The following is a 24,902-nucleotide window of genomic DNA, read 5'->3' on the forward strand; positions in this document are numbered from 1 at the left end:
GAGAACATTGAGAAAGAGACTTCATCTCCAGCCCTGTTGTTCAACTGCACATTGCTCAAATGGGCAAGAATCTGAAAAAAAAAAAGGAGACCTTCAGAAATTGGTGTAGTTGTACTAGAGCTAGAAATGAGGCATCATGGCTACTATCATCAAATAAAGGCCATCTTGCCAAGTTGGGTTTATATTTGAGAAGCTAGTTCCACCTCTTGGTAGCCATCAGAGGAATCAGGTGTATTTAACTCTGAAAATAAAAGTTTTATCGTTATCACTGGGCATGGTTTCCAACTCCAATTTCACCAAAAACGCAAAAAAAATATTTCTGCAATTTAAATTTAATTTTAGGAATTTCCACTTGTGACACATGGCCACATGCACTTACCAATAGTTCTGTGGAAAGGGAACTTCACGAAGACAGTAGTGTCACAAAAACAGGAAAAGCCCAAGAGGAACATCAGGTCAGCCATAAAACAAATTTACATAGGAAAAGAGATCAAATAAAAAGGTATTAGATATAGACAAAAGCCTGAGTAATTAAGAAAACTAGGCAAATAAGAAAAGGAAACAAAAAGATAATTTAGAAAACCCTTACAAACACAGGACATACCAAATAACCAAAACAAACAGACAAAAGACACAAAATATAAATTACAAAAGGGACAGACAGGATATTGCCACAGAACAAATATGAAAAACTATCTTAAAGCTAAAAGAGATTAGAGAAAACCAATAATACAGTCTGGCCACCCCGCGGAGTTTGCCTTCCGCACCCCGCAGAGTTTGCCCTCCGGTGGGAATAAAGACAAACTCAAACAGGATTTGAAACATTAAGCACAAATACAAACATTCACACAAAATCAACTTACAAAGCCCAGCTCCATTTCCCTGAGGGGATGCCTGTACCCACTTGCCTCCTGCTCTAGGCTGCTCCTGTTGTGGTGACTCTCCTTGCCCAGTCTGGCCTTCCTGGGTTGGGGGCAGGTTGAGGAACAGTGGCACTCCTGCTGGATGTGGCTGCTACTTCTGGTGCCTCTGCTTGAAGGTGGGGCAATGAGCAAGGAGGGGGTGGCCTGGCTGTGGGGTCCTAAGGTAGGCTGGTGTAGGACATGTTAGTCAGCTCTGGGGCTGGGCTCAGGCGAGGCAGAATGGGGAGGGGAGTCCTGGCTGCCTCCTGGGGATGGGTCTCCCTGCCCTTCCTATAAACTGGGGCCATTGTGGGCGGGGCGGTGGGTGGGAGGCTCATCCCATGTGTCTGGTGGAGCTGGAGGAAGAGGTTTGGATGGTGCTGGCTGAGCCCAGGCGTGGCAACAAAAGCAGCAGGTGGAAACAGATGCATGGAGGGTGGCATGAAATTTGGTCTGCAAGGGGGCCACACAGCCGCCTGTCCCATTTCATCTGGGATGGCCATGGGCAAGCAAAAGCAAATGGTGGGACAGAGTGGGAGGGTGAGTGGGCGGGTGGGTGGGTGAATGGACATCCATCTGGTGCATTCACCTGGTGCATTCCTGATCCCATGCCTCACCCCCACAGCTCTGCCTCCACCTGCTGCTTGGAGAGCCAGCCTGGCAGTCCCAGTGCTTGGATCCACCTGCACAGCTTGGGTTGCAGAGCCCCAGTAGACTCCAGTGGGCTGCGGCTTCTGCCAGATACTGTTGGCCCCTGTGCACTGGCCCTTTTTGTGTGTTTAATGGGCTGGGATGGGCCGTGTGTTTTATGTTTCTGACCTAGAGTTTCTATCAATGCCTACCTCGTGGCAGTACAAGCCACAAAATGTCAATGTTTCTCCATTCTTATTGTACTTCTTATAACACTGAGTGACACCCATGGCCTTTTTAAAGATTATCTGGAACTTTGGACTTTTTTGTGTGCTTCTTATGTTTGTCTGGTCCATACTGTATCCAATGGAGCCCCCTTACCTGTGGGACCTTGAAGATGCTGAAGATAGAAGCCATCTGCCTTGAGGATTTAGAGCTGTGACCTCCAATGATGGAGACCAGAATGTCCTGCCTCTCACATTTGTAACCTGGAACCATTTGGCCTCGTGTGGAGAGCAGGGACAAACTGATTAAGGAAATATTCCTTTCAGTCTGGTGGTTGTCGTAGATGTGAAAGCCAAGGGTGATATTAGGTAGTAGAAGCAAATTTCTGTTGACTTCCTTGACTGCAAACATCAATGCAAGGAATTGCTGATAGTTCTTAAATATGCCTCTACAATGAAAAAAACATTGGGGAACACTGCAGGAAATCTCATCTGTGCTGGTAGCTTTTGCCTTTCCCTTTAAAGAATTTTTGGAGCAGCAACTCTCAAGTTAGTTTGGGCTTGAGGTTTTTTAAAAAAGGATCTTCTTTGATTAAACTTCAGTGGTTTTCTGAGAAAGGAAAAATGTCTTTCCATACATACCATGGATTGTATTATACTCCCTATCATCTCTCTCATGCTTACTTTGCTCTTTGCAAACCTTCCCAATTGCTCCTCTTTCACCCTTCTAATTTAGGTTCTCTCTTGGAGAAACTTCTTCAGGTGTGGTAAACATTGCTGATACCAGGACTAGGGGGGGGGGTGTCACCTCAAAGATTTACCATAGGCCATTATTCATGAACAACGATGATTCCAAAACTAAGGGAGATTTTTAGAACTCCTAAACCCTGGAAAAAGATTGAGCTTTTATTTGAGTTTTCCACCATGACTTGAAATAATATTATAATTCAACTTCTTCACTAGGCCAACACCATTTCTAATGTGTTGTCCCTGTTTTCTTTTGCTGTTATTTGTCATCTTCCTGATGAACAGTTCTGGAAAGATTGAGAATTCCAGCCCATTTTAAGAGCTCGGTATTTTATTGAGAAAAGCAGAAAATGTGAACAACACTAGGACACTGCAAAACACTGGAAGAAATATTTCTGAAAGGAGTTCCTGAATTTAAGGCAAAGGGAACCTATGTCTACATATTTCCTCTCCAGGTGAAACTTACACAAATGGTAGAGAAAGCATGAATGGGTCATTTTGAAAATCTGGAACTTTGGAAGAAATGATGGTTCCCAGAGGCAAATTCCTACCAATAATAATTCCCACCAGTCCTATAGTAGCTTTTCTGTGTTTGGAAATATTTCCTCAACACATGTACGGTTTGCATCCTCTTTGCAGAAGTTGGAGGCAGGAGCCAGAAGTTCAGCAGTAGCAGGAGAGGCAGCCCAGTCATTCTTATCATCTTCCTTCCTAAATCAGAAATCAAGATTCATGCAGAAGCTGAATTGCAGGAAATCTCACCAAAGCTTTAGCACAGTGGACATCACCAATGCCACCTGGATGTCCACAGGACAAATTTATATCCACTGTGCTTTCTTTTACCTGTCCTTGAGCTATGATCAAAGAAGAAAACAAAGCATGTGGGTCTCATTCACACCCAGGAGGTAGCACTCTGCAGGACAAGATAAAGTGACATGTCCTGCTCCCTCCTGGAGAACCCAAGAAATATTTTTTAAAGCAAGTTTTATCTTGGAAGATTTGTGTAGAAATTCACAGGGGATACTTTAAGAATTACCATTCTTCTCATAATTGCAATTTCCTTCTCTCTCAGCGATAGCTTCTCTTTATACCTCAGAATGGAAAACATGTTTGTGGCTCTTGTAATCCACAGAGCAGATGAACCTATAATACTGTATATTCCTAGTACACGAGGGAAGATATGACATCATTGCCATTAGTGAAACTTCTTGGGATGGGATCCATGATTGGATTGCAGAACCCAATGGATTTAAACTGTTTCAAACATTGTTCTATTCCATCCCTATATTGATTATCTCATCCTTGGATTCACATAAGGAACTATTACCAACTGGCAAGGATTGGCTGTTTTTATTCCCTTACATTTTCATGCAATCCTTTTCTTAATGGGGAATCATGCATTTACCATGCACAATCTACACTAAATACCATTTTACATTTCCCTCCATGCCTAAGACCAGCTAAAGCAACTTCATTCTGTGAGACAACAAGAAAAGGGGAGATTGAACATAATTGTGGGGTTAGTTTCTGCTCCAAACAGAAGGTTCCCACTCAACCCTCCAAATCCAAAATAGACCTTTACTCAGTGGTGGGATGCTGCTGGCTTAACAACCGGTTTGCAGAGTACACACATGTGCCTAAGGCACTTGCACGCAGCACTGAAAATGGAGCATTTAGTAGCTCAGCTGCTCACCTTCCAAATCAGCAACGGTAAGTAGAACAGTGAGTGGGGGAAATCAGCTGTGCTGCATGATTGAGATGAGCTACAAAGCAGGAAATAAAGGACACGATAGGGCAGGGGCAAAGGGGCAGGGCCAGCTGATTGTCAGAGATACCAGTTTGCCCGAACCAGTCCAAACCGGCAGTATCCCACCACTGCCTTTACTCATAGACTGTTGCATTATACACACTCCTAAACATTTCCCTGATGTGACCGCAGAAAGGGACATGGACTCAAACTCCCCATGACACACCGTCTAAGAGCAACGGAGTATTACCTCAGGTCACAAGATTGTGAATTCCACTTCTGACACCAGTTTTTGCCAAAATCAAAATGCAGGACCCAAAGCAAATAATTAAGGCTGACTGCAGTGTTTATTAGACAGTAAGTATTACCCTACGAAAGATTAGTGGGAGGCATACAGAGGTGGTATTCAGCCGGTTTGGACCAGTTCTGGCATACCGGTAGCAGAAATTTTGACTGGCTCGGAGAACGGCAAATACTACCTCTGGCTGGCCCTTCCCCTCCCTCCCACACCCTTTCCAGGAGTCCTCACGCACCCCATTTTGGCTCCCAGGTAAGTTCAGGGAAGCTGGTTATGCCCAAAACAGGGCATGGGGTGGTGATGGTGTGGTGTGCCCCCCACTGTGGTCTGATTTTGTTTCCAGAAGGCTGCAGGGAGGCACCGGGGGGTGTCCCCTCCTGTGGCCTGTTTTTGCTCCGGGGTGTGTGTGAAGGAGGCTGAGTGCTGCCTGTCACACCCCCTGCCCACATCACCCATCCAGTCATTAGGGAACAGTGCCTGTTGTTAAATTATTTGAATCCTACCACTGGAGACATATCATTGCAGATACAGAGATGGCCTCATATTTACAGATTTTGAAAAGGAGGGAAAGTGTTACTTTTTATGTTCTTTTAAAGCTTTTAATAAAAAAAATATTTCAAAAAAGGAGAAGGGAGGCTACACAAAGGAGGGGAAAATGATGTGTGTGTGCATATTTATTATAATAATTCTCCTGACTTCCTGTTAGCTACAGAGAACAACGGTCTTAGTTGGAAGCAACTTTGCATCTTGAGATTGAGGGAGTCCTATGGGAATGTTCTGATCAAAATTACCATAGACTCTGTCAGCAGAAAGGCTTAAGTTTCAAGATTTTACCCATGTGAATAGACAGGCAAGTAGAAAATCCTGGAACATTTATATACAGCAACTGCAACAAGATTATTACATGCTCAAAAGTTGAAAGCTTTGACATCACCAACAAAAGAGGATACACCTTCATTTCACCCCCCGCTTTTTTTTTTACAAAAGTCATCACATTGTAAACATGCCTCAAAGATAAATATAAATGAGGCCTATCCTTGCATTAGTTATAGATTTTTGTTTCTTATATTTTCTCTACAATTCAGATCAGGCCTCAGTAGAATAATGTAGCATTTGGGAAAAAAGATACAAGCTAAGAGAGCAGCTCCAGAGGCTAAAATGGAGAAGATCTCTACAGCCACCATTGACTTCCCTTTGGTGCTCAGGTAGGTAGGGAGGAAAGTGATCCAAACACTGCAAAAGACCAGCATGCTGAAAGTGATGAACTTAGCTTCATTAAAACTATCAGGCAATTTTCTGGCCAGAAAGGCCACAGTGAAACTGATAAGGGCCAGGAAACCTAGGTAAGTGAGGACAGCATAAAACATTGAAGCTGAGCCTTCATTACATTCCAAGATGGTCTCTCCAAACAAGGAGTGAAAATCCAGCTTGGGATATGGGGGAGAGGTTCCCAGCCAGGTGGCACAAAGAGCTGATTGGATCAGAGGACAGGCTAAGACAATGGAGTTGGTCAGTGATTTCCCTAAGAGTTTACTCATCCTGTTCCCTGGCTTGATGGCCATGAAGGCCAGAACCACCATGACAGTTTTTGCCAACACAGAGGAAACTGCAAGGGCAAAGAGAATAGCAAAGGCAGCTTGTCGGAAGAGACAGGTGAGCTTCCCTGGTCGACCAATGAAAAGGAAGGAACAGAGGAAGCACAGCAGGAGGGAGACCAAGAGGATGTAGGTGAGATCTCGATTGTTGGCCTTGACAATCGGTGTGTTATGATGTTTATAGAAAACCATTAAAACTGCCACTGTGATCACAGAGACAGAAAGAACAAGTGATGTCAATATGTATCCCAGGGTCTCTTGGTAGGAAAGGAAGTGGATCTTCTTGGCAATGCATTGGTTGTTGTCCTTGTTGGGATATTGGTCTTCTGGGCATGGTTCACAGTGAGCTGCATCTGAAATTAAGAATGTTTATCTAAGGATTTCAGGGGCATCTACCATGACCATTATCCCTCACCCAGAGATTATCTGTCACCTTTCTGTGTCCTTCTACTCACAAAGAGGATTTTACTTTAGGACATCAAAAAGTACAAATTATCCTTTACTCATGATGGTCCCAGGAAAAAATTAGCCAAAACCTTTGTTCAATTCCAGATGTCCCCCCTCTAGGCACTTCCATGAGTACTGTAACTTTCAGCTTGATGTTGTAGCCTGTTTCCCCCCACCCCCACCCCCACACACTTTAAATTAGAACCCACAGAAGACTCAGATGTGTTAGCCAGGAATCCTGCTATATTCTTCATCTGTACATTACATGTTTATTATCATTACCTTAACTTCTCTGCTGTGCACTTCAAATCTGATTATTCAGACATTTCTGTGGCCCCTTCTGCTTTAACTAAGAGACATAGATAAGATGGGTCTCCTCCAGAGGTGGGCTTCAAAAATTTCAGCATCAGGTTCTCTGCTAGGTTGCCGGGTGGGCATGGCCATGGTGGGCATGGCCTTGTTGGAGGCATTTTCACCTTCTCCATGCTCCAGGGACTTTCCTCAAGCTTCTGGGAGGGCCAGAACTGCCTCCCCTGTGCTCTAGAGGTCCTCTGAAGGCTGGAAACGGGCAGGGGTGGGATTCAATATTTTTATCAACTGGTTCTGTGGGTGTGGCTTAGGTGGTGGGCATGGCTTCGTGGTCATGTGACTTGGTGGACATGGCTTGGTGGTCATGTTATTGGTTGGGTGTGGCCAACTCAGTATCACTCACATCGAGGCATGCATCTCCTCTCCTGGCCTCTCATGACTGTGGGGATGCTGCAACAGTCGTAAGTGTGAAAAATGGTCATAAGTCACTTTTCTCAGTGCCATTGTAACTTTGAATGGTCACTCCACACAAGCAAAGTACCAGCAAAGGAGGGAAAAAAACTCCAGAGACGTTCCTGAGACAGGAAGTCTAGTCCTTCCAAGAATGTAATAAGGGTTAATGGAGAGGCAGTTTCTGTAAGCAACACCAGAATGCTTCCTTCCTGCCTTCCTTACAGGATTAGGCCAGTAATTTCTTCTAACAACCGGTTCTCCGAACTGCTTAGAATGTTAACAACCGGTTCTAGCGAATAGGAGCAAACCTGTAGAATCCCACCCCTCGAAACCGGCCTGTTTTCAGACTTCCAGAACTTCCGGGAGGCCCATTTTTTGCCTTCCCCATGCTCCAGAGGCTTTCCTCGTGTCTCTGGGAGGGTGAAAACTGCCTCTCCTGAGCTTTGAAGGCCCCCCGGAAGTCAGAAATGGGCCCATTTTTGGACTTCCGGAGCCTCTGGGAGGCCCACAGGCCCAGCAGTTACCTCACATCCAAAATGGGCCATATGGAGACTCCTGGGAGGGGTGGGGTAGGGCGGGAGAAGTGGGGTGGGCAGGGTGGGTGGTGCCAGCCAGGGGTGGAATTTGGTGGTTTGCCGAACTAGCCATAACATTAGCTCTGGATCCGCCTGAACCTGGGTGAACCTGTAGCAGCCCACTCCTGGTCTCCTCTTTTTCTGATAGGTCAATTTCCTCAGAGATTGATAGTGCTGACACAAGAAGCACACACTAAATAATAAAAATTAATGCTTCAATTTCATATCTGACTCCTTGAAACTGATGAGGTCTGCGGAGCAGTATTAGTTCATGCCAATCTTACCAAAAATGACAATAGCAAAAACAATTTTGATCTACTGAATGGCTTCCTTGATCCTGAAAGATCTACGTTTGAAATCAGCTGTACCTGTCTGATTAGAGATGGTGCCTTCTGGACAAGCGTCACATTGGTAGCAGCAAACCGGCTCACCCTCTGGAATGCTTCTCCTCTCTCCTGCCTGGCACCTATTCTTGCCACACCTGGCAAAGGGCACCTTCTGAAAGAACAAAGAGAAATACTTCACATGGTGTAAGCAATGAGCATTCTTCATTAATTCAGTTCCACATTCCTATTTCCATTCCATATTTCTATTTCTGTGTTCAAAATGTCCATCAAGTGACATGGTTCAACACTGTCTATCAGAAACCAGAAACAGCTTCTGAGGGATTCAGGCCAGTGGCATTCCCAACCTGTGATCGTTGTTAGGGATAACATTGGTTACCTAACTTATTTGGGTAAAATAATATATAGAGACTATGATTGTGTGTATCACTTTAAACTGTAAACCAAGTATTTTGGGTGCGGTTGTAAAATCACCATAAGAGGGAGCAAGAGAGCTCACTGTTTGCTTGGCTTTTACTGGAATGCTGACAAGGATAGATTGATGGTGATAACTGCGTGTTTGCTGAGAGAAGAAAAGGGGTTTGATTTTTCTTCATATCTCTGACTGCAAAAGAGATAAATTACTGGACTGATTGATTGTAAGTTTAATGAACTCTTTTTCGACACTGGACTTTGCAAACTGAATAACCTCCGGACTGACTGAACTTAGTGTATGACATATGGACCGTTTGACTATGCTATAACTCTTGCTGGAATAAAAACTATTTAACTTGCACAGTGTATCTGTCTTACTGAGTGTAAGCTACTACAACGTTTTGTCTCACATATCTGCCTGCCTGCTAGACTGCCGTTGCACGTTCTGCTAGGGTGTATATCCCTAACAATCATTATCACCTTTTTAGGCATGTAAACAACAAGAGACTCATGAACAATATAAAAAATGTTTGCAAAGGTTTGGACTTCTTCTCCTTTTAGAGAGGAGACAGCAGACATCTTCTATAGAAATACATGTTGGTTAAATAAGGTTTCAAGACCACTTCACTGTCACTGCCCCCTTATCCTATTGGCTGATTTCTGGGTGGGTAAACATATTCTTCCCGGCAATTCCATCCCATCTGTTTACCCATTTCCAGTAATCTCCATCCTTTTTGGCAGTTTTTCCCATTGTCAGCATTATTAATTTTAGCATGACAACTGGACAACTTGACCTGCGAGCTATCTTCTATGACCTGCAAACTATCTTCTAACCAGAATGTGCAAAACAATCTTGCTATTGTAATTACAAAGAACATTCTTATACAATGTCTTACTTAATATTCCAGTAAAGTGTCTTAGGTTACACAGAGGCTAAATATGGCGTTACCATAGCTCTATCTTTTACTTATTACTTATCTTCTTTACTTTACTTCTTACTTATCACACAACCCACAAATGGATGCTGGAGGTTGGAACTGGGATTTTATCCTGCAAAAGAAGGCTTGTGACATTGAGATACAGCATTTCCTAAAACAAAGAGTCATGAGGATCCAGCTGAACAGGAATGGTCTAGGGAAGTTATTGTTGCATTTCTTAACTGCATCTTGGGTTTCAAGCAGAAGTTCTTCCCAATCTCAATCCTTGGTGGATTGACAGACCTCATATGTGCTACCTGCAAAGCAGATTTTTCACCAAATGACTGCCATATTTTCTGACCCAACTGGCCACTTTCCAAGTTAAAAGAATGTTCTGCATCTGCAGGAGAGAATGAATCTTTCCCTGAACTTACAACATTTCCTTGCAGCTCACCTTTGTGGCCCAGATAATTGCCTCGGGTTTAATGATGAAATCCTGTCCTGGGGAAGCCCCAAGATCTATTTGCCCAACTTTTATGGGGACAAAAGATTGATTAGGGAGGAAAACCCAGTTGAGAAGATCAAATCGAGAAGAATCCAGTCCATTTTCTGAGAAGGTGACTTCATCTCCAGCACTGTTGTTAAACTGGATATTCCTCAAGAAGTAAAGAACCTGAAAGAAAATACATCTCTGGAAATTGAAGAAATTGGCTGAAAGATACATACAATATATGGTTCTGATTATTCTTTGTTAAATGTCAGAATGCAGTCCTTCAGGCTACTTCTGCTAACTGCCGGCTGCCAACAATTTGGCAGGCTCAAGGTTGACTCAGCCTTCCATCCTTCTGAGATCAGTAAAATGAGGCCCCAGATTGTTGGAGGCAATACACTGACTCTGTAAACTGCTTAGAGAGAGATGTAAAGCACTGTGAAACAGTATATAAGTCTAAGTGCTATTGCTAACTATCATCTATCTGTCTATCTCTATCTTCTGTTTATCTACCATATCTATCTGTCACTATCTATCTGTCTGTCTATCTGTCTATATTCTCTCTCTCTCTCTTTTCCAAGAGCAGTGGTTAGAATACACTATTGCAGGCTAACTTACTGCCCATTGCCAGGAGTTTGATCCTGACTTGCTCAAGGTTGACTCAGCCTTCCATCCTTCCAAGGTCAGTGAAATGAGGACCCAGATTGTTGGGGACAAGAGGCTGACTCTGTAAACCACTTAGAGAGGGCTGTAAAGCACTGCGAAGTGGTATATAAGTCTAAGTGCTATAGCTATTGCTACCTTACAACTTACATGTATGTCTCAGAAACTACAGGAGTTCCATTGGTGGAGGCTTGGTCAATCAAGAGTAAAACCCCAAATTTGACTCCTTTATATCATGCTGTTTTCCCAGCATTGTATGGCTGTGAAAGTTGGACCATAAAGAAGGCTGAGCACCAAAGAATTGAGGCCTTTGAACTAGGGTTCTGGAGAAGATTCCTGCGAGGCCCTTGGACTGCAAGGCAATCCAACCGATCAGTCCTAGAATGATCACTCTCTGAAACTCAAGGAATCATTTCCTTGACTTCATAAGAAGAACTTTCCTCTATGGATCTTATGGGGAACACATTTGGTTCATTCCTCTTTTCTCCCCTCTACCTCTTTATATCCAAACAGCACACTTAACTCATATTATATTTTTAAAACAATTGTTGTTTTAATCTGCACTCAGTCAATTTTTATTATGGTCTAGGACCAGCACCATTACCTGTACTTAGATGCAACTATATAGTGGAATGATAATCAGTCATCCAATAAATTTGTATAGGTAGTTTCTTCTCCAAAGATTTATAGACCAGATAAAAGGTCCCCAAAATTACCTGCCATGACTGGACATTTGAAATCCTCTTTCCAAGCCTCATCATGGCTGGTATCACTCCTGATCCATGCATTGCATGTAATGTGTGTCCCAAAGTAAGAACGGCATTGTAGATGTTGTAACTTTCACCTGTCATGCCTGTTTCAAAAATGTAATTGTGCAGATTGTGCAGATTTTCCTTTCCTGTACATTGTTTCTCCCCCTTTGGAGGGATCTCTCCTGATTTATGGATCTTGCAATCAAAGACAAATTCCCACCATAGAGGGAGAAAGACATCTCCTTGTGGATTGAAAGGATCTAAAGACAGGAGGAAATGGCTGAATTCCCAGACATCACCAGTGTGGTCCCTAAAATGCAAAACCCCATGGAAGGGTTTTTTATCTTTCCATATGTTTTGAGATGCCATCGCACTTACTTTCCAATGTGAGGTTAAGATCCAAATTTTGCAAAATGACGTTTTTGTCCATTGTTCATGAATGTTCATTACCATCAGTACATTTGTCATACAACTGGTGTCTCCAAACAGAATTATCACTTCAGCTTTAGACCACTCTTTTAAACTATTAAATAATTTGAACATTGTAATAGCAAGTAGATCAGAGTTCAGCATTTGAGTGAAGGCCAGGCAGATCTCCTTCTCCTGGAGCATTGGCATTAGAGATGAGATGAAATGTTCTCCATTGTCACTTTCAGGGGCCAGAAGCCCAACCCAGTTCCACTGGAAATACAGGAGCAGCTGGACTAAACCAACATACTGAGAAAATTCCTTGGGATTAATCCGGAAGAAGGAAGAATAAACTGCTCTGTCTCCCTGAGAGAACTCAAAGCCAACGCCGAGCTGGAGAAAGTGAGAATCTTCTTTCAAAGACAAATAAAAGGTGATCTTGACTTTATGGGTCAACATTGTGCAGTTTGTTGTCCTTAAAGTCAGTCTGACCCACCTTGATTGACAAACTTCTCCTTCTTAGGAAGAGCCACCAGTTACACTGGTTGTGACAAGTTGGAAGCCAATAGAACAAACCATCACTCTGATACAGAGAATATACCTCAAAAAGTGGATATGTTTTTTGAAGAATTAGTCAGGAATGAATTCCTTTTGGAAAGTATTGCATTTCAGAACATCTCTTTACCTATGTTTCTGAGGTCATATAAAAAGACTTTGACAAATAACATTCAGTAGCAATAGCCCTTATATACTGCATCACAGTGCTTTACAGCCCTCTCTAAGCAGTTTTACAGAGTCAGCATCTTGCCCCAATAATTTGGGTCCTCATTTTACCCACCTCAGAAGGAAGGATGGAAGGATGAGTCAACCTTGAGCCTGCTGAGATTCGATCTGCCAAATTGCAGTCAGCTGGCAGTCAGCAGAAGTGGCCTACAGTACTGCACTCTAACCACTGCACCACCGTGGCTAATTCTCCTGGTTACATTTAATGTTCACCTTCTGTCTATGTTTCTGTTGTTTGTCTACTCCATACTGTATCTAGTGGAGCCTCCTTACCTGTGGGATCTTGAAGATGCTGAAGATAGAGGCCATCTGCCTTGAGGATTTCGAGTTGTCACCTCCTATGACTGAGAGAAGAGGGTCCTCTCTGCGACATTTATAACCTGGAACCATTTGGCCTCTTGTAGAGAACAGGGAGAGACTGATCAAAGAAATCCTCCTTTCAATCTGGTGATTGTCATAGAGGTGGAAACCAAGGGTGATGTTGGGGAGGAGTACTAGATCCTTGTTGATCTCTGTGACTGCAAACACCAAGGCCAGGAACTGTTGGTAGTTCTTGGGCATGATTCTGCGGTGAGAAAACAATTGGGGAATGTTACAGGAAAGCTTATGTAATATGCCGGTGAAATTTGCCTTCCGTTGGTGGAGCGATTTTTGTTTAATTTTGTTTCATTCACTCTTCAATATCTTCATAAACGACTTAGGTGAGGGAAGAGAAGGCGAACCTACCAAATTTGTAGATGACAATAAGCTAGCAGGAATAGCCAACACCCTAGAAGATAGGCTCAAGTTCCAGATGGATCTTGACAGACTTGAATCTAACAAAATGAAATTCAATGTAGAGAAAATTAAAGTCCTACATTTAGGCAAGAAAAACCAAAAGTACATATACAGACTGGGTGAAACTAGACTTAATAGTAGTAACTGAGAAGGAACTTGGAATCTTAGTGGACAACCAATTAAATATGAGCCAACAGTGTGCAGCGGCAGCCAAAAAAGCTAATAGAATCCTAAATTGTGTTAACAGAGGGGTACAATCAAGATCAATGGAGTTACTAATACCACTCTATAAGACCACTGCATTCAGTTTTGGTCACCACACTGTAAGAAAGAGGTTGAGACTCTAGAAAAAGTGCAGAGAAGAGTAACCAAGATGATTAGGGGACTGGAGGCTGAAACATACGAATAACGGCTGCAGGAACTGGGCCTGGCTAGTCTGGTGAAGAGAAGGACCAGGGGAGATATGACAACAGTCGTCCAATATTTCAGGGGCTGCCACAGAGAGGAGGGGGTCAAGCTATTTTCCAAAGTACCTGAAGACAAGACAAGGAATAATGGAGGGAAACTGAACAAGGAGAGAATCAACCTGGAAATAAGGAGAAATTTTCTGACAGTGAGAAAAACCAAACAATGGAACAGAAGTTGCCTTCAGAAGTTGTGGGAGCTTCCTCACTGGAGGCTTTCAAGAAGAGATTATCAGAAATGGTGTAGTGTCTCCTGCTTGGGCGAAGAGTTGGACTAGATGACCTACATCCTTTCCAACTTCTGTCAATCTGTCATTTGGTTTGAGATTTTGAAAGACTTAAATTTGGTTGGCTTTATGAGAAGGGAAAAAAAAGCCTATCTGTCATATTGTCATAACAATAAGGAAACTTCAATCCAAAAAGAGATCACTCTGGCGGAAAAACAAATCTGGTCACGTTGCCAATTTCAAAAGCCGATACAAAAATTTATGCCACCAGATAAATACCGAATGCATCAATTATCACATTAAACAAGAGGAAAACCTTCTAAGCACCAATTCCACCCGTGCTTTTAACAATTTTGTAAACAACAAACTAAAATACTCAAGGTCTATCCCACCCTTGATAGGACCTGATGGTAAAGACTGCAACGACGACACCACTAAAGCCAACATCTTTAACACATTCTTCAGCTCAGTATTTGTAAACAGCAATGGATCATGCCCAGTATTTCCTAGCCGTACCACAGATAACAACAATGATCTAATACATATCGATTTAACAGAAGACAATGTTGAAAAAGCACTACGCAATCTAAAACCATCTCTATCTATTGGACCTGATGGAATATGTGCCTACTTCTTAAAAAAGCTATCCACTGCCATAGCCAAACCTCTAAGCATAATCTTTGAAAAATCTTTCAGGACCAGCTCCTTGCCTAACCTATGGTCACAAGCCACAGTCATCCCCATCTTCAAAAAGGGAGACCCAAGCCTAGTTGAAAATTACAGACCAATCTCCTTATGCTGCATCACTTGTAAAGTCATGGAATCAATTATTAACCAATCCATCATCCTCCACTTAGAGACAAACAACCTACTCTCCAATAAACAATTTGGTTTCAGAAAAAAACTATCCTGTAATCTGCAACTCTTACACTGCAAAAACATATGGACGACACAACTCGACCAGGGCAAAGCAATAGACGCAATCTACATAGACTTCTGTAAAGCCTTTGATTCAGTGGTACACGACAAACTACTCCTAAAAATAAAATCCTATGGTATCTCTGGACAACTGAATAACTGGATAGAAGCATTCCTGGCAAACAGACAACAAATGGTCAAAATTGGGAGCGTCCTATCAAATTCTGTACCTGTCAATAGTGGTGTCCCCCAAGGCAGTGTTCTAGGACCAACTCTCTTCATACTCTACATAAATGACCTCTGTGATCATATTAAGAGCAATTGCGTTCTTTTCGCTGATGATGTAAAGCTGTTCAATACCACAGACAATACTGCTACCCTACAAAAAGATCTTGACTATGTATCAGAATGGTCAAACAAATGGCAACTTCAAATCTCAACAAATAAATGCTCTGTCTTACATATTGGCAAAAAAAAAATCAGAAAATAAAATACAAGCTGAATAGTCAAGATCTTGTTGATGACCCAAGCTCTGTAAAGGATCTTGGAATACTCACCTCTAATGATCTAAGTGCTAGAGCCCACTGCAACTACATAGCCAAAAAGGCATTAAGAGTTGTTAACCTAATCCTACGTAGCTTTTTCTCTGGTAATATCACACTACTAACCAGAGCATACAAAACATTTGCTAGACCAATACTCGAATACAGTTCATCAGTCTGGAACCCACATTACGTATCTGATATTAGCACAATTGAGAAAGTCCAGAAATATTTCACAAGAAGAGTTCTCCACTCCTCTACTCGTTGTAGAATACCTTATGCCACCAGACTTGAAATTCTAGAACTAGAAAACCTTGAATTACGCCGTCTTCGGTCTGATTTAAGCATGGTATATAAAATCATACATTGCAATGTCCTACCTGTCAATGAATACTTCAGCTTCAACCATAACAACACAAGAGCACACAATAGATACAAACTCAAAGTTAACCGCACCAAACTTGATTGCAGGAAATACGACTTCAGCAATAGAGTGGTCAATGTCTGGAATACTCTACCCGACTCTGTAGTTTCTTCCCCAAACCCCAAAAACTTTAACCTTAGACTGTCTACTATTGACCTCACCCCTTTCCTAAGAGGTCTGTAGGGGGCGTGCATAAGCGCACCAACGTGCCTACCGTCCCTGTCCTATTGTTTCTCTTATTCTTCTTTTATTTTTCTTATATGTACCCATTTCATGTATTCACAACTATGTATACACTTATACTTATTATCTTGTAAACAATTGGCAAATCAAATAAATAAATAAAAAATAAATATTCCAGATCATTTTATACCCCTCTGTCACCCCTCACTCCTTCTCTTTGCTCAAGTGGCTGTCAACCTTCTCAATTGCTCCTCTATCACCCTGATCAATTTGAATCACTCTTTGAGCATCAGAGCTGAAGAAGCTTCTTGGATAAGAAGCAAAATGTGTTCAAAGAAAAACCAGAAAATCCAGCTGCCTCTTGAAAAAGCACCTTTGGAACAACCATGTCCTGGATGACTGAAAATCTCCATAGATGCTCTTTGAGCAGCTTCATTGGGTCTAGAGAACATTGCCCAGCACAAAAACCCAGTAGAATCACAGCACAGATTTAATGAAGGGCTTTTGTGAGTGCTGCTGATTCAAAAATTGACTTTTTCTTTGAGTTTCCCACCATGAATTTCTGTCCAAATCAACATTCTAAATCAATTTCTTTATTAGGCCAGCAGTTTCTTATGTGTTGTCCCATCTCATGTTTATGTTGTTTATCATCTTCCTGATGAAGAATTCTGGAAAGATGAAGAATTCTGCCTCTTTTATCGGTTTGGTTCTTTATTGTAAAAAGCATGAAATTTTGAACTAGAACATTGCAAACTTTATGAGAACCAGTAAAAAGAGTCATAGAATCCAAAAGAATGGAAACAATTAGCTGCAACTTTCCCCTCTATGTGACACTTACCCACTTGGAAAACGAGTATGGGATGGATCTGCATGAAAACCTTGTCCACTGAAGGATAAAACAATGGTTGCCAGGGGCAAATTCCCACCAATAATGAGATCACCAGGCCTGTAATAGTCCTCCAGAATATCCAAAGACCTGGTCAACCCACACACAGTTTTCATACTCTTTGCAGAAGTTGGAGGCAGGAGCCAAAAAAGCATCAGCAGCAGCATCAGGAGAGGCAGCCCAGTCATTCTTCTCACCTTCCTTCCAAGATCAGAGATCAAGGTTTGTGCAGAAGCTACATTGCAGGTAGCACATGAAATCTCACCAGAGCTTTAGCAGAATAGAGACAATAGATCACCATAGAAACAGTCTGTCCTTCCTGGATGGGTTTGTGGCAAATTGATATCAACCATGCTTCTCTTTATATGTGTTTGGGCTGAGACCAAAGAGGAAACTGAGGCCAATGCAGTCTCACCAAACCCATGAGTTAACTCTTTCCAAGGCAAGATGTAGTGACATGCCTTGCCTCCAATGGGCGAACTCAAAGCATATTTTTATAGAACAGGTTTTATGTTGTGTCTAGAAATCCATAGGGGATATGTGTAGAATTGCTGTTTATCTGATATTTGCAAGGAGAAAGAATTTTCCTACCTACTTAGCACTAGAGTTTTTTGTGTGCACTGCAAGGGGGAAAAACAATATTATCTCCCCTGTTGCTAATCTACAGAGTTGAGATTCAAAGTGAATTTCAGTATTTGACTTATAGGAGACTGAGACCCTGTGCACAAGTTGGAGTTTGGTCTGTGTTGTGAATCAATAAAAGTTAATAACTTAAATGCAAATCAGGGTTTGAAAACCTGCACACTTGATTGGTCCTTATACAACAACTTTGGATTGGGCCAGAACTAGTCCCTGATTGGCCACTATTTGGACTATTCTTATTGGTTATTAGTTTGAACTTGTTGCTCATCTCATTGGGTAATAAGGTAGCAGCTAACCCTATAAAAGGGTTACTGCTGCCCATAGCCTTGCTCTGTTCTGTTCTATTTTACTGTTATTAAAGAGTTGAAGTCACTGGTCAGATGTCTGGTCTCCATTATTCTCCATACTTAACACTGGCGACGAAGGTGGGATGCGGAGACCAAAGAGCTGACTAACCTACAGAGCAACCAACAGAGCACGTGGTCGAACACGCACCATCAACAGCAACATGGCCAGCGGTGCCGTACCACCCGCTCCATTCAACCCAGAAACTGAAGACTGGGAGGCATACATGGATCGGTTCCAGATGTTTCTGGAGACCAACAATTTGAAAGATGCAACAACCGGCAAAAAAAGAGCTATCTTTCTAACTCACTGCGGGCCTACCGTGTTTAAAATGGCAAAGTCACTTGCCAAGCCAGCAGAGGTAAAAGAGATGGACTGGGACGTCCTCGAGCCTTTACTACGGGCTCACTACGCGCCCAGCGTGCCAACCTTAGTCAGAAGACACGAATATTACCAGAGGGATCAACGGAAAGGCGAAAGCCTTGCCAATTACATCGCGGACCTCCGCAACCTTGGAGGCCTCTGCGGATTCGCAGACTTAGAAGAAGCCTTCCGGGACCGCCTGGTTCTGGGCCTAGAAGACGGCATGATCCAGAGCAAAATCATGGCTAAGGGGGACATCAGCCTCACCGATGCCCTTAAAGAAGCCTCGGCAGCGGAGGCGACCAAGAAGTCGGCAGCCCGAATGCGCCGCACCAACGCACCGCTACGTAAACTCGCCACTGATACCTCGCCTCACTCAGAGAGACACCCGGTATCAACTCACCACGAAGACCTAGAGTCCCCGTCCGACAGCGATGAGGAAGAGGTCAACCGACTTCGAACAGAGCGAGACCAGTCCACACAACACTCATTTCGACCGTGTGCCGGCTGTGGAGCCAATCACCCACGATCCGGCTGCAAATTCCTCGACGCACTCTGCTGAAATTGCGGGAGACGAGGTCACATCGCAAAGGTTTGCAGAAGCAAACAGAACTCCAAACCCCGACAGGCCGAATGCCAATCTTCAGAATTCTTCGGCACACACTGAGAAAAATTGAACCACCAATGGGGAAACCACTCCTACAGAAACAAACCGTCCACCACTTCCACCAGGCGCGAAGAAACCCGGCGGGAAGAGACCCACCAAACAATCACCATAGGCCACGCTACATCCCTTGATGCCGGGAAAATCCGAGTAAAGGTCGCCATCGAAAACAAACCTTGTGTGATGGAAGTGGACTCGGGATCTTCCCTCTCGATGGTATCATGGAAAACGCTACAACAGCTCATTCCAACGATTCGCCACCAAGACCTTAACCCTCAAAGGGTTATACTCAAAGACTATCAGGGTAACAGAATTCCCGTTGTCGGGTCCCACAGATTCCAGGTCTCATTCAAGGACCGCACCGTCGCAGTACCACTGACTGTCGTGGACCGCGACAGGCCTAGCCTTTTAGGCCTTCAATGGTTCAGACCGCTCAGAATCACTGTAGCCGGAGTCCACAGGGCCGAGAGCAGCGATTGGGAGGAAGCACTCGTGCAAGAATTCCAAGACGTTTTCGCGAACGGACTAGGCAAGTACAAGGGGACCCCGATCTCGTTTAACTTGAACCCTGAGATAGCACCCATCCGCCTTAAGCCGCGTCGGGTGCCGTTCGCCTTGAAGCCTAAAATCGACGAACAACTCGATAAGCTAATAGCGCAGGGCGTACTGGAACCCACCGACCACGCCCGTTGGGAAACCCCGATAGTGACGCCTATCAAGCCTGATGGGTCCCTAAGAATTTGCGGAGACTACCGGGCCACCTTAAACCACGCACTGCAGCAAAGTGCATATCCAGTGCCGGTAGTGCAACACTTGCTCCATTCCCTGGGCGGCGGGAAAGTTTTCGCCAAACTAGATCTAGCCCAGGCGTATCAACAATTGCCTGTAGATCCAACCACAGCCGAGGCGCAAACGATCGTAATGCATAAATGCATTTAAATGCAACCGGCTCCAATTCGGGGTAAGCGTCGCCCCTGGAATCTTCCAGAGTTTAATGGAAAGGTTGTTACAAGGGATAAGAGGCGTTGTCCCATATTTCGACGATCTACTCATCGCCGCACCTAACAAAGACATTCTAGAAAAACGACTCAGAGAGGTTTTACGAAGATTCCAAAATGCAGGCCTCAGAGTAAAAAAAGACAAATGCCAGTTATGTACCGAAAAAGTAGAATTTCTGGGATATCTCCTGGACAGCCAAGGAATCCATCCCACCGAAGACAAATTACGGGCAATTAAAAAGGCCCCCACTCCAAGGAACAAGGCAGACCTACAGGCGTTCCTTGGACTTATCAATTTCTATAATGTCTTTTTACCCCACAAAGCAATGGTAGCTGAACCATTGCATAGACTATTAGACAAAAAAGCAACGTGGGTGTGGGGACAACGGGAACAACATGCTTTCCAACAAGTAAAGAAATTGCTAACTTCTGATTCTGTACTTATGCAGTACAACGAGACTCTGCCGCTCACTATCACGTGTGACGCATCACCTTTTGGAGTTGGGGCAATTCTGGCCCACGTGTTACCAAATGGAGCGGAAGCCCCCATCGCGTTTTTTTCACGAACCTTAGCTAAAGCTGAACGAAATTATAGTCAGCTGGACAAAGAAGCTTTAGCTATTGTGGCTGCAGTTAAAAGATTTCATGAATATGTTTATGGCCGTGCGTTTACAATAATCACTGATCATAAACCGCTACTGGGAATCATTGCGGGTAATAAACCAACCCCGTATATATTGTCCCCCAGAATGACCCGTTGGTCTGAATTCTTGGCAGCCTACAACTACACCTTGCAACATCGCCCGGGGAAATCAATTCTCCACGCTGATGCATTGAGCAGAACCGGCTCCACCCCGCATTCGCACCAGAAAAGCCTTTCGGTTCCAGCAGCAAATGCCGGGAATTTAAGGTAGGCGATTTAATCTTTGCCAAAAACTTTGCCGGCGACCCGTTGTGGATACCCGCAACCGTTACCCACCTCACCGGGCCTAGATCTTACCGCCTGCTAACAGACGATGGGAGGGTGTGGAAACGCCACATAGACCAACTCCGATCGAAATTACCACCCGGCGCCCATGACTCCCCGGGTTCACCAACTCAAGGGGGAGGAAATATCGAGGAAATTGACTTTGATATGACAAATAGCAGGCCAACGGAAACCCTACGGCCCAGCGAGACACCGGAACGTGAAGCGGGGAGGGAGTTGACTTTTTCAGGGAACTTTAATACGGGGGAAACCGAACTGCAAAACCCTGAAGAAACACGGAGTAGCGGAGACAACCAGAGTGAAAGCAGCATGGAATCACCGTGCAGCGAAACAGAATTTAATAAAGATCATCCAAACGCTCCACCGGAACCGGACCTTAGACCAAAACCGGTGGAGCTTCGGAAATCATCCAGGCAGACCAAACGGCCTGTCTATCTTGAGGATTTTATTACAGCTCCCCTCAAACGGGACCCAAGGGGGAGGGGTGTTGTGAATCAATAAAAGTTAATAACTTAAATGCAAATCAGGGTTTGAAAACCTGCACACTTGATTGGTCCTGATACAACAACTTTGGATTGGGCCAGAACTAGTCCCTGATTGGCCACTATTTGGACTATTCTTATTGGTTATTAGTTTGAACTTGTTGCTCATCTCATTGGGTAATAAGGTAGCAGCTAACCCTATAAAAGGGTTACTGCTGCCCATAGCCTTGCTCTGTTCTGTTCTATTTTACTGTTATTAAAGAGTTGAAGTCACTGGTCAGATGTCTGGTCTCCATTATTCTCCATACTTAACAGTCTGTGCCATAGTTTGGTCAGATAGTATGATTGCTAACAGGTCATGGTGGCACACAGAAAACAATTTCACCCAGTGGTGGGCTACAACCGGTTTAACAACTGGTTTAACAACCGGTTCGGTGAGTGCACGTTTTGCCGAAGGCACTTGCATGCAGCACTGAAAATTGAGCATTTAGAAGCTCATCTGCTTACCTTCCAAGTCAGCAACAGTAAATAGAACAGTTGGGGGGTGGGATCAGCTGTGCCGCATGATTGAGATGAGCTAGAAGGCAGGAAATAAAGGACAGGATAGGGTGGGGGTGGGGCCAGCTGATAATCAGAACAACCAGTTTGCTCGAACCAGTCCGAACCAGCATCAGCCCACCACTAATTGCACCCTAGTAAGTGTGAGCAATCATACAGGTGTTTGATGTTTGTTTTACCCACCAGATCATTTGAGGCACCACCTCTCCCTGATTACATCTAATGTCCCATCCCGCTTGGTGGGAGGAGCATGTTACAGGTCCTGTTTGCTAAAGAGTTTGGCATCAGATTGGACCAGGAGGAAGGCATTTTCTCACATGGAGATATGGAGCAGCATTCCCCCACTAACTGACATTAACTCTGCCCCTCTGGGCATTTAAGAAATCCTTAAGCTTAAGGATCGCAGGGAAATGGAGATCTTACAAGAGTCAGGGTTCCAAGTAACAGCCCCGATGAAATCAAAATTCCAAGGCCAGAGGCTTCCTCATAGTAAAAAATTATTAGACATGTCATATTGGCACAGCTGGTGAAAATCCAACTCTGAATATTTATTTATTTATTTATTTATTTATTTATTTATTTATTTATTTATTTATTTATTGTCAAACACTTAGAATATAATAGAAATAAGAATAAACATAAGTTTAAATTCATGAAATAGGAACTAATAATTGGAGACAATAGGACAGGGATGGTAGGCACGATGGTGCACTTATGCAAGCCCCTCACAGACCTCTTAGGAATGGGGTGAGATCAATAGAGGTTAGTTTGAGGGTAAAGGAGTGGGGGTTTGAGCAGGTGACAACAGAATCGGGTAATGAGTTCCAGACATTGATCACTCTATTGCTGAAATTGTACTTCCTGCAATTAAGTTTAGAGTGGTTTACATTACGTTTATATCTGTTGTGTACTCTTGTGTTGTTGTGGTTAAAGCTGAAATATTCATTAACTGGTAAGACATTGTAACATATGATTTTATGGACTATGCTTAAGTTCAATCCTAGCTGTCGTAGTTCAAGATTGTCTAAAGCCTAGAATCTGAAGTCTGGTAGTATAGGATATTCTGTTGCAAACAGAGGAGTGTAGTACTCTTCTTGTAAAATACTTCTGGACTTGCTCAACTGTATTAATGTCTGATGTACAGTGCAGATTCCAGACAGCAGAGCTGTATTCAAGCATTGGTCTAGCAAAAGTTATATATGCCCTAGTTTGCAAATCAATATTACCAGAGGAGAAGCTTCGTAAGATGAGATTTACAACTCTGGCACTTAGGTCATTTGATATGAGAACTCCAAGGTCCTTGACAAAGTGAGGGTCATCAATGAGGTCATATCCACCTAGCTTGTATTTGGTGTATTGATTATTATTTTTTTACCAATGTGTAGGACAGAGCATTTGTTAGTCAAGAATCTCTCCGGGGTTTCCCCACTCAATTGAAGCTGCAAAGTTCTTCCCCCCATTACACACAACCATCACATGCCCCAATCAGGGCACCCTTAAAAATCTGGATGGCTTTTGGCCACACCCCTCCAGGTGCTGGTGAGAGTGTCTTTGGTTCCCAGAAGAAAGAATGTTGTTTTGGCTACAAATTCCCCCAGCTATCTCTACTCCCCCATCCCTTTCCCACAGTCCTAACCAGCCTTACTGTGGCAACCCTGAAGATGTTCCAAGATGGCTCCAGGGTGGACAACAAGATTGTTACTTTGTGTGCAGGATGCTGTTCCATCCTCCCATAAGAAATTGTTTTTAATTGTTATTTTATTGGTTCTTCTTTTATTGTATGCCATGTCTTGGGTAGGGGCTATAGAAATTTGATCAATAAATAAATCTAGTAATAAATGACTAGCAGCACAATCCTCACAAAGGTTGCCAAGCTGGTTTGTTCCACAGGCTGATTTGTTGTAGATGTGGCTTTCCTGGCAGTTGAACAAGATGAGACTGCTGGCTGTGAATTGGCTGGGGAATAATTGTTAGTGGCTAGGATTGCAATTGATGAATCCGGTAGCTTGATTGAGACTCTGCTGTAGACCTTTTGTCTTTTCTGTTGCCCAACTCTCTCTCCAGAGGGCTCATCTTTTTTCTGCATGGTTGAAGAGAGTTGGTCCGAATTCTAGGGTTCTGTCAGCCTTCAAGATCTTCTACTATTGCTTTGCATTTTTGGCTGCCATAAGTAACGGGCGGAGGAGGGGGTAAAGTCTGGGAAGCGAGCTGGAGGTGTTACATTCTAGTGTTGTATAAAATGAGGAGGGGGGAGTATAAATTCTTGCTTATGTTTCTATTTCTTGCTTAGCTTTCTTTTCTCTGCGCAGCTGCAAACCTTTATCAAAATATGCCAAGGTCAACGGACAGAGGCCTCATCACCACCTGAAGATGTCCACATGATCATATTCACAACTTTTAATTGGAAGAATCATTTGAACTATTGGGGGTGGGAACATTTCCAGCACTTTGTATATGTGATTTGCGCGCCTAATTCCTCAGATTCAGAATTCTATGGTTGCTACCACTTCATTTTCAGTAAAAGATATCTTTTCTCTAATTTAAGGAGTCTAAGTATTTCTTTCTTGAATTTTGAATGGAGCACTACCTGACAGGTTCTATTTGCCCAGGAAAGAGGAATTATCCTACTTTGAATACATTATGTGAAGATTCAGCTTTATGGAGAAAAATCTTTTCCAGTAAAAAAATGGAAGGCATACCCCTGCAGACAAAGAGATGGGCTTGAATTTATATATTTCAGAAA

General features: G+C 43.3%; 2 protein-coding genes across 2 annotated transcripts in view; both read right to left on the minus strand.

The window, feature by feature from the left end:
• The window catches only part of LOC148133592 (vomeronasal type-2 receptor 26-like), a 274,460-nt gene that overhangs the window by 82,008 nt on the left and 167,550 nt on the right, over positions 1 to 24,902 (minus strand). The window lies entirely within an intron of this gene.
• LOC113427192 (vomeronasal type-2 receptor 26-like) overlaps positions 5,595 to 24,902 on the minus strand; it is a 34,391-nt gene continuing 15,083 nt past the window's right edge. Inside the window, exons 5-9 of the mRNA XM_087951252.1 lie at positions 12,972 to 13,263; positions 11,472 to 12,308; positions 10,057 to 10,275; positions 8,296 to 8,425; positions 5,595 to 6,496 (exon numbers count right to left, since the gene is read on the minus strand). Coding sequence (XP_087807378.1) covers positions 5,595 to 6,496; positions 8,296 to 8,425; positions 10,057 to 10,275; positions 11,472 to 12,308; positions 12,972 to 13,263 — 2,380 coding nt within the window. The remainder of the gene's footprint in view (positions 6,497 to 8,295; positions 8,426 to 10,056; positions 10,276 to 11,471; positions 12,309 to 12,971; positions 13,264 to 24,902) is intronic.

Source organism: Notechis scutatus, chromosome 1 (assembly GCF_049901735.1).
Source record: "Notechis scutatus isolate UNSWTSFEM ecotype Mainland chromosome 1, rNotScu1.2, whole genome shotgun sequence".
Lineage (NCBI taxonomy): Eukaryota > Metazoa > Chordata > Lepidosauria > Squamata > Elapidae > Notechis > Notechis scutatus.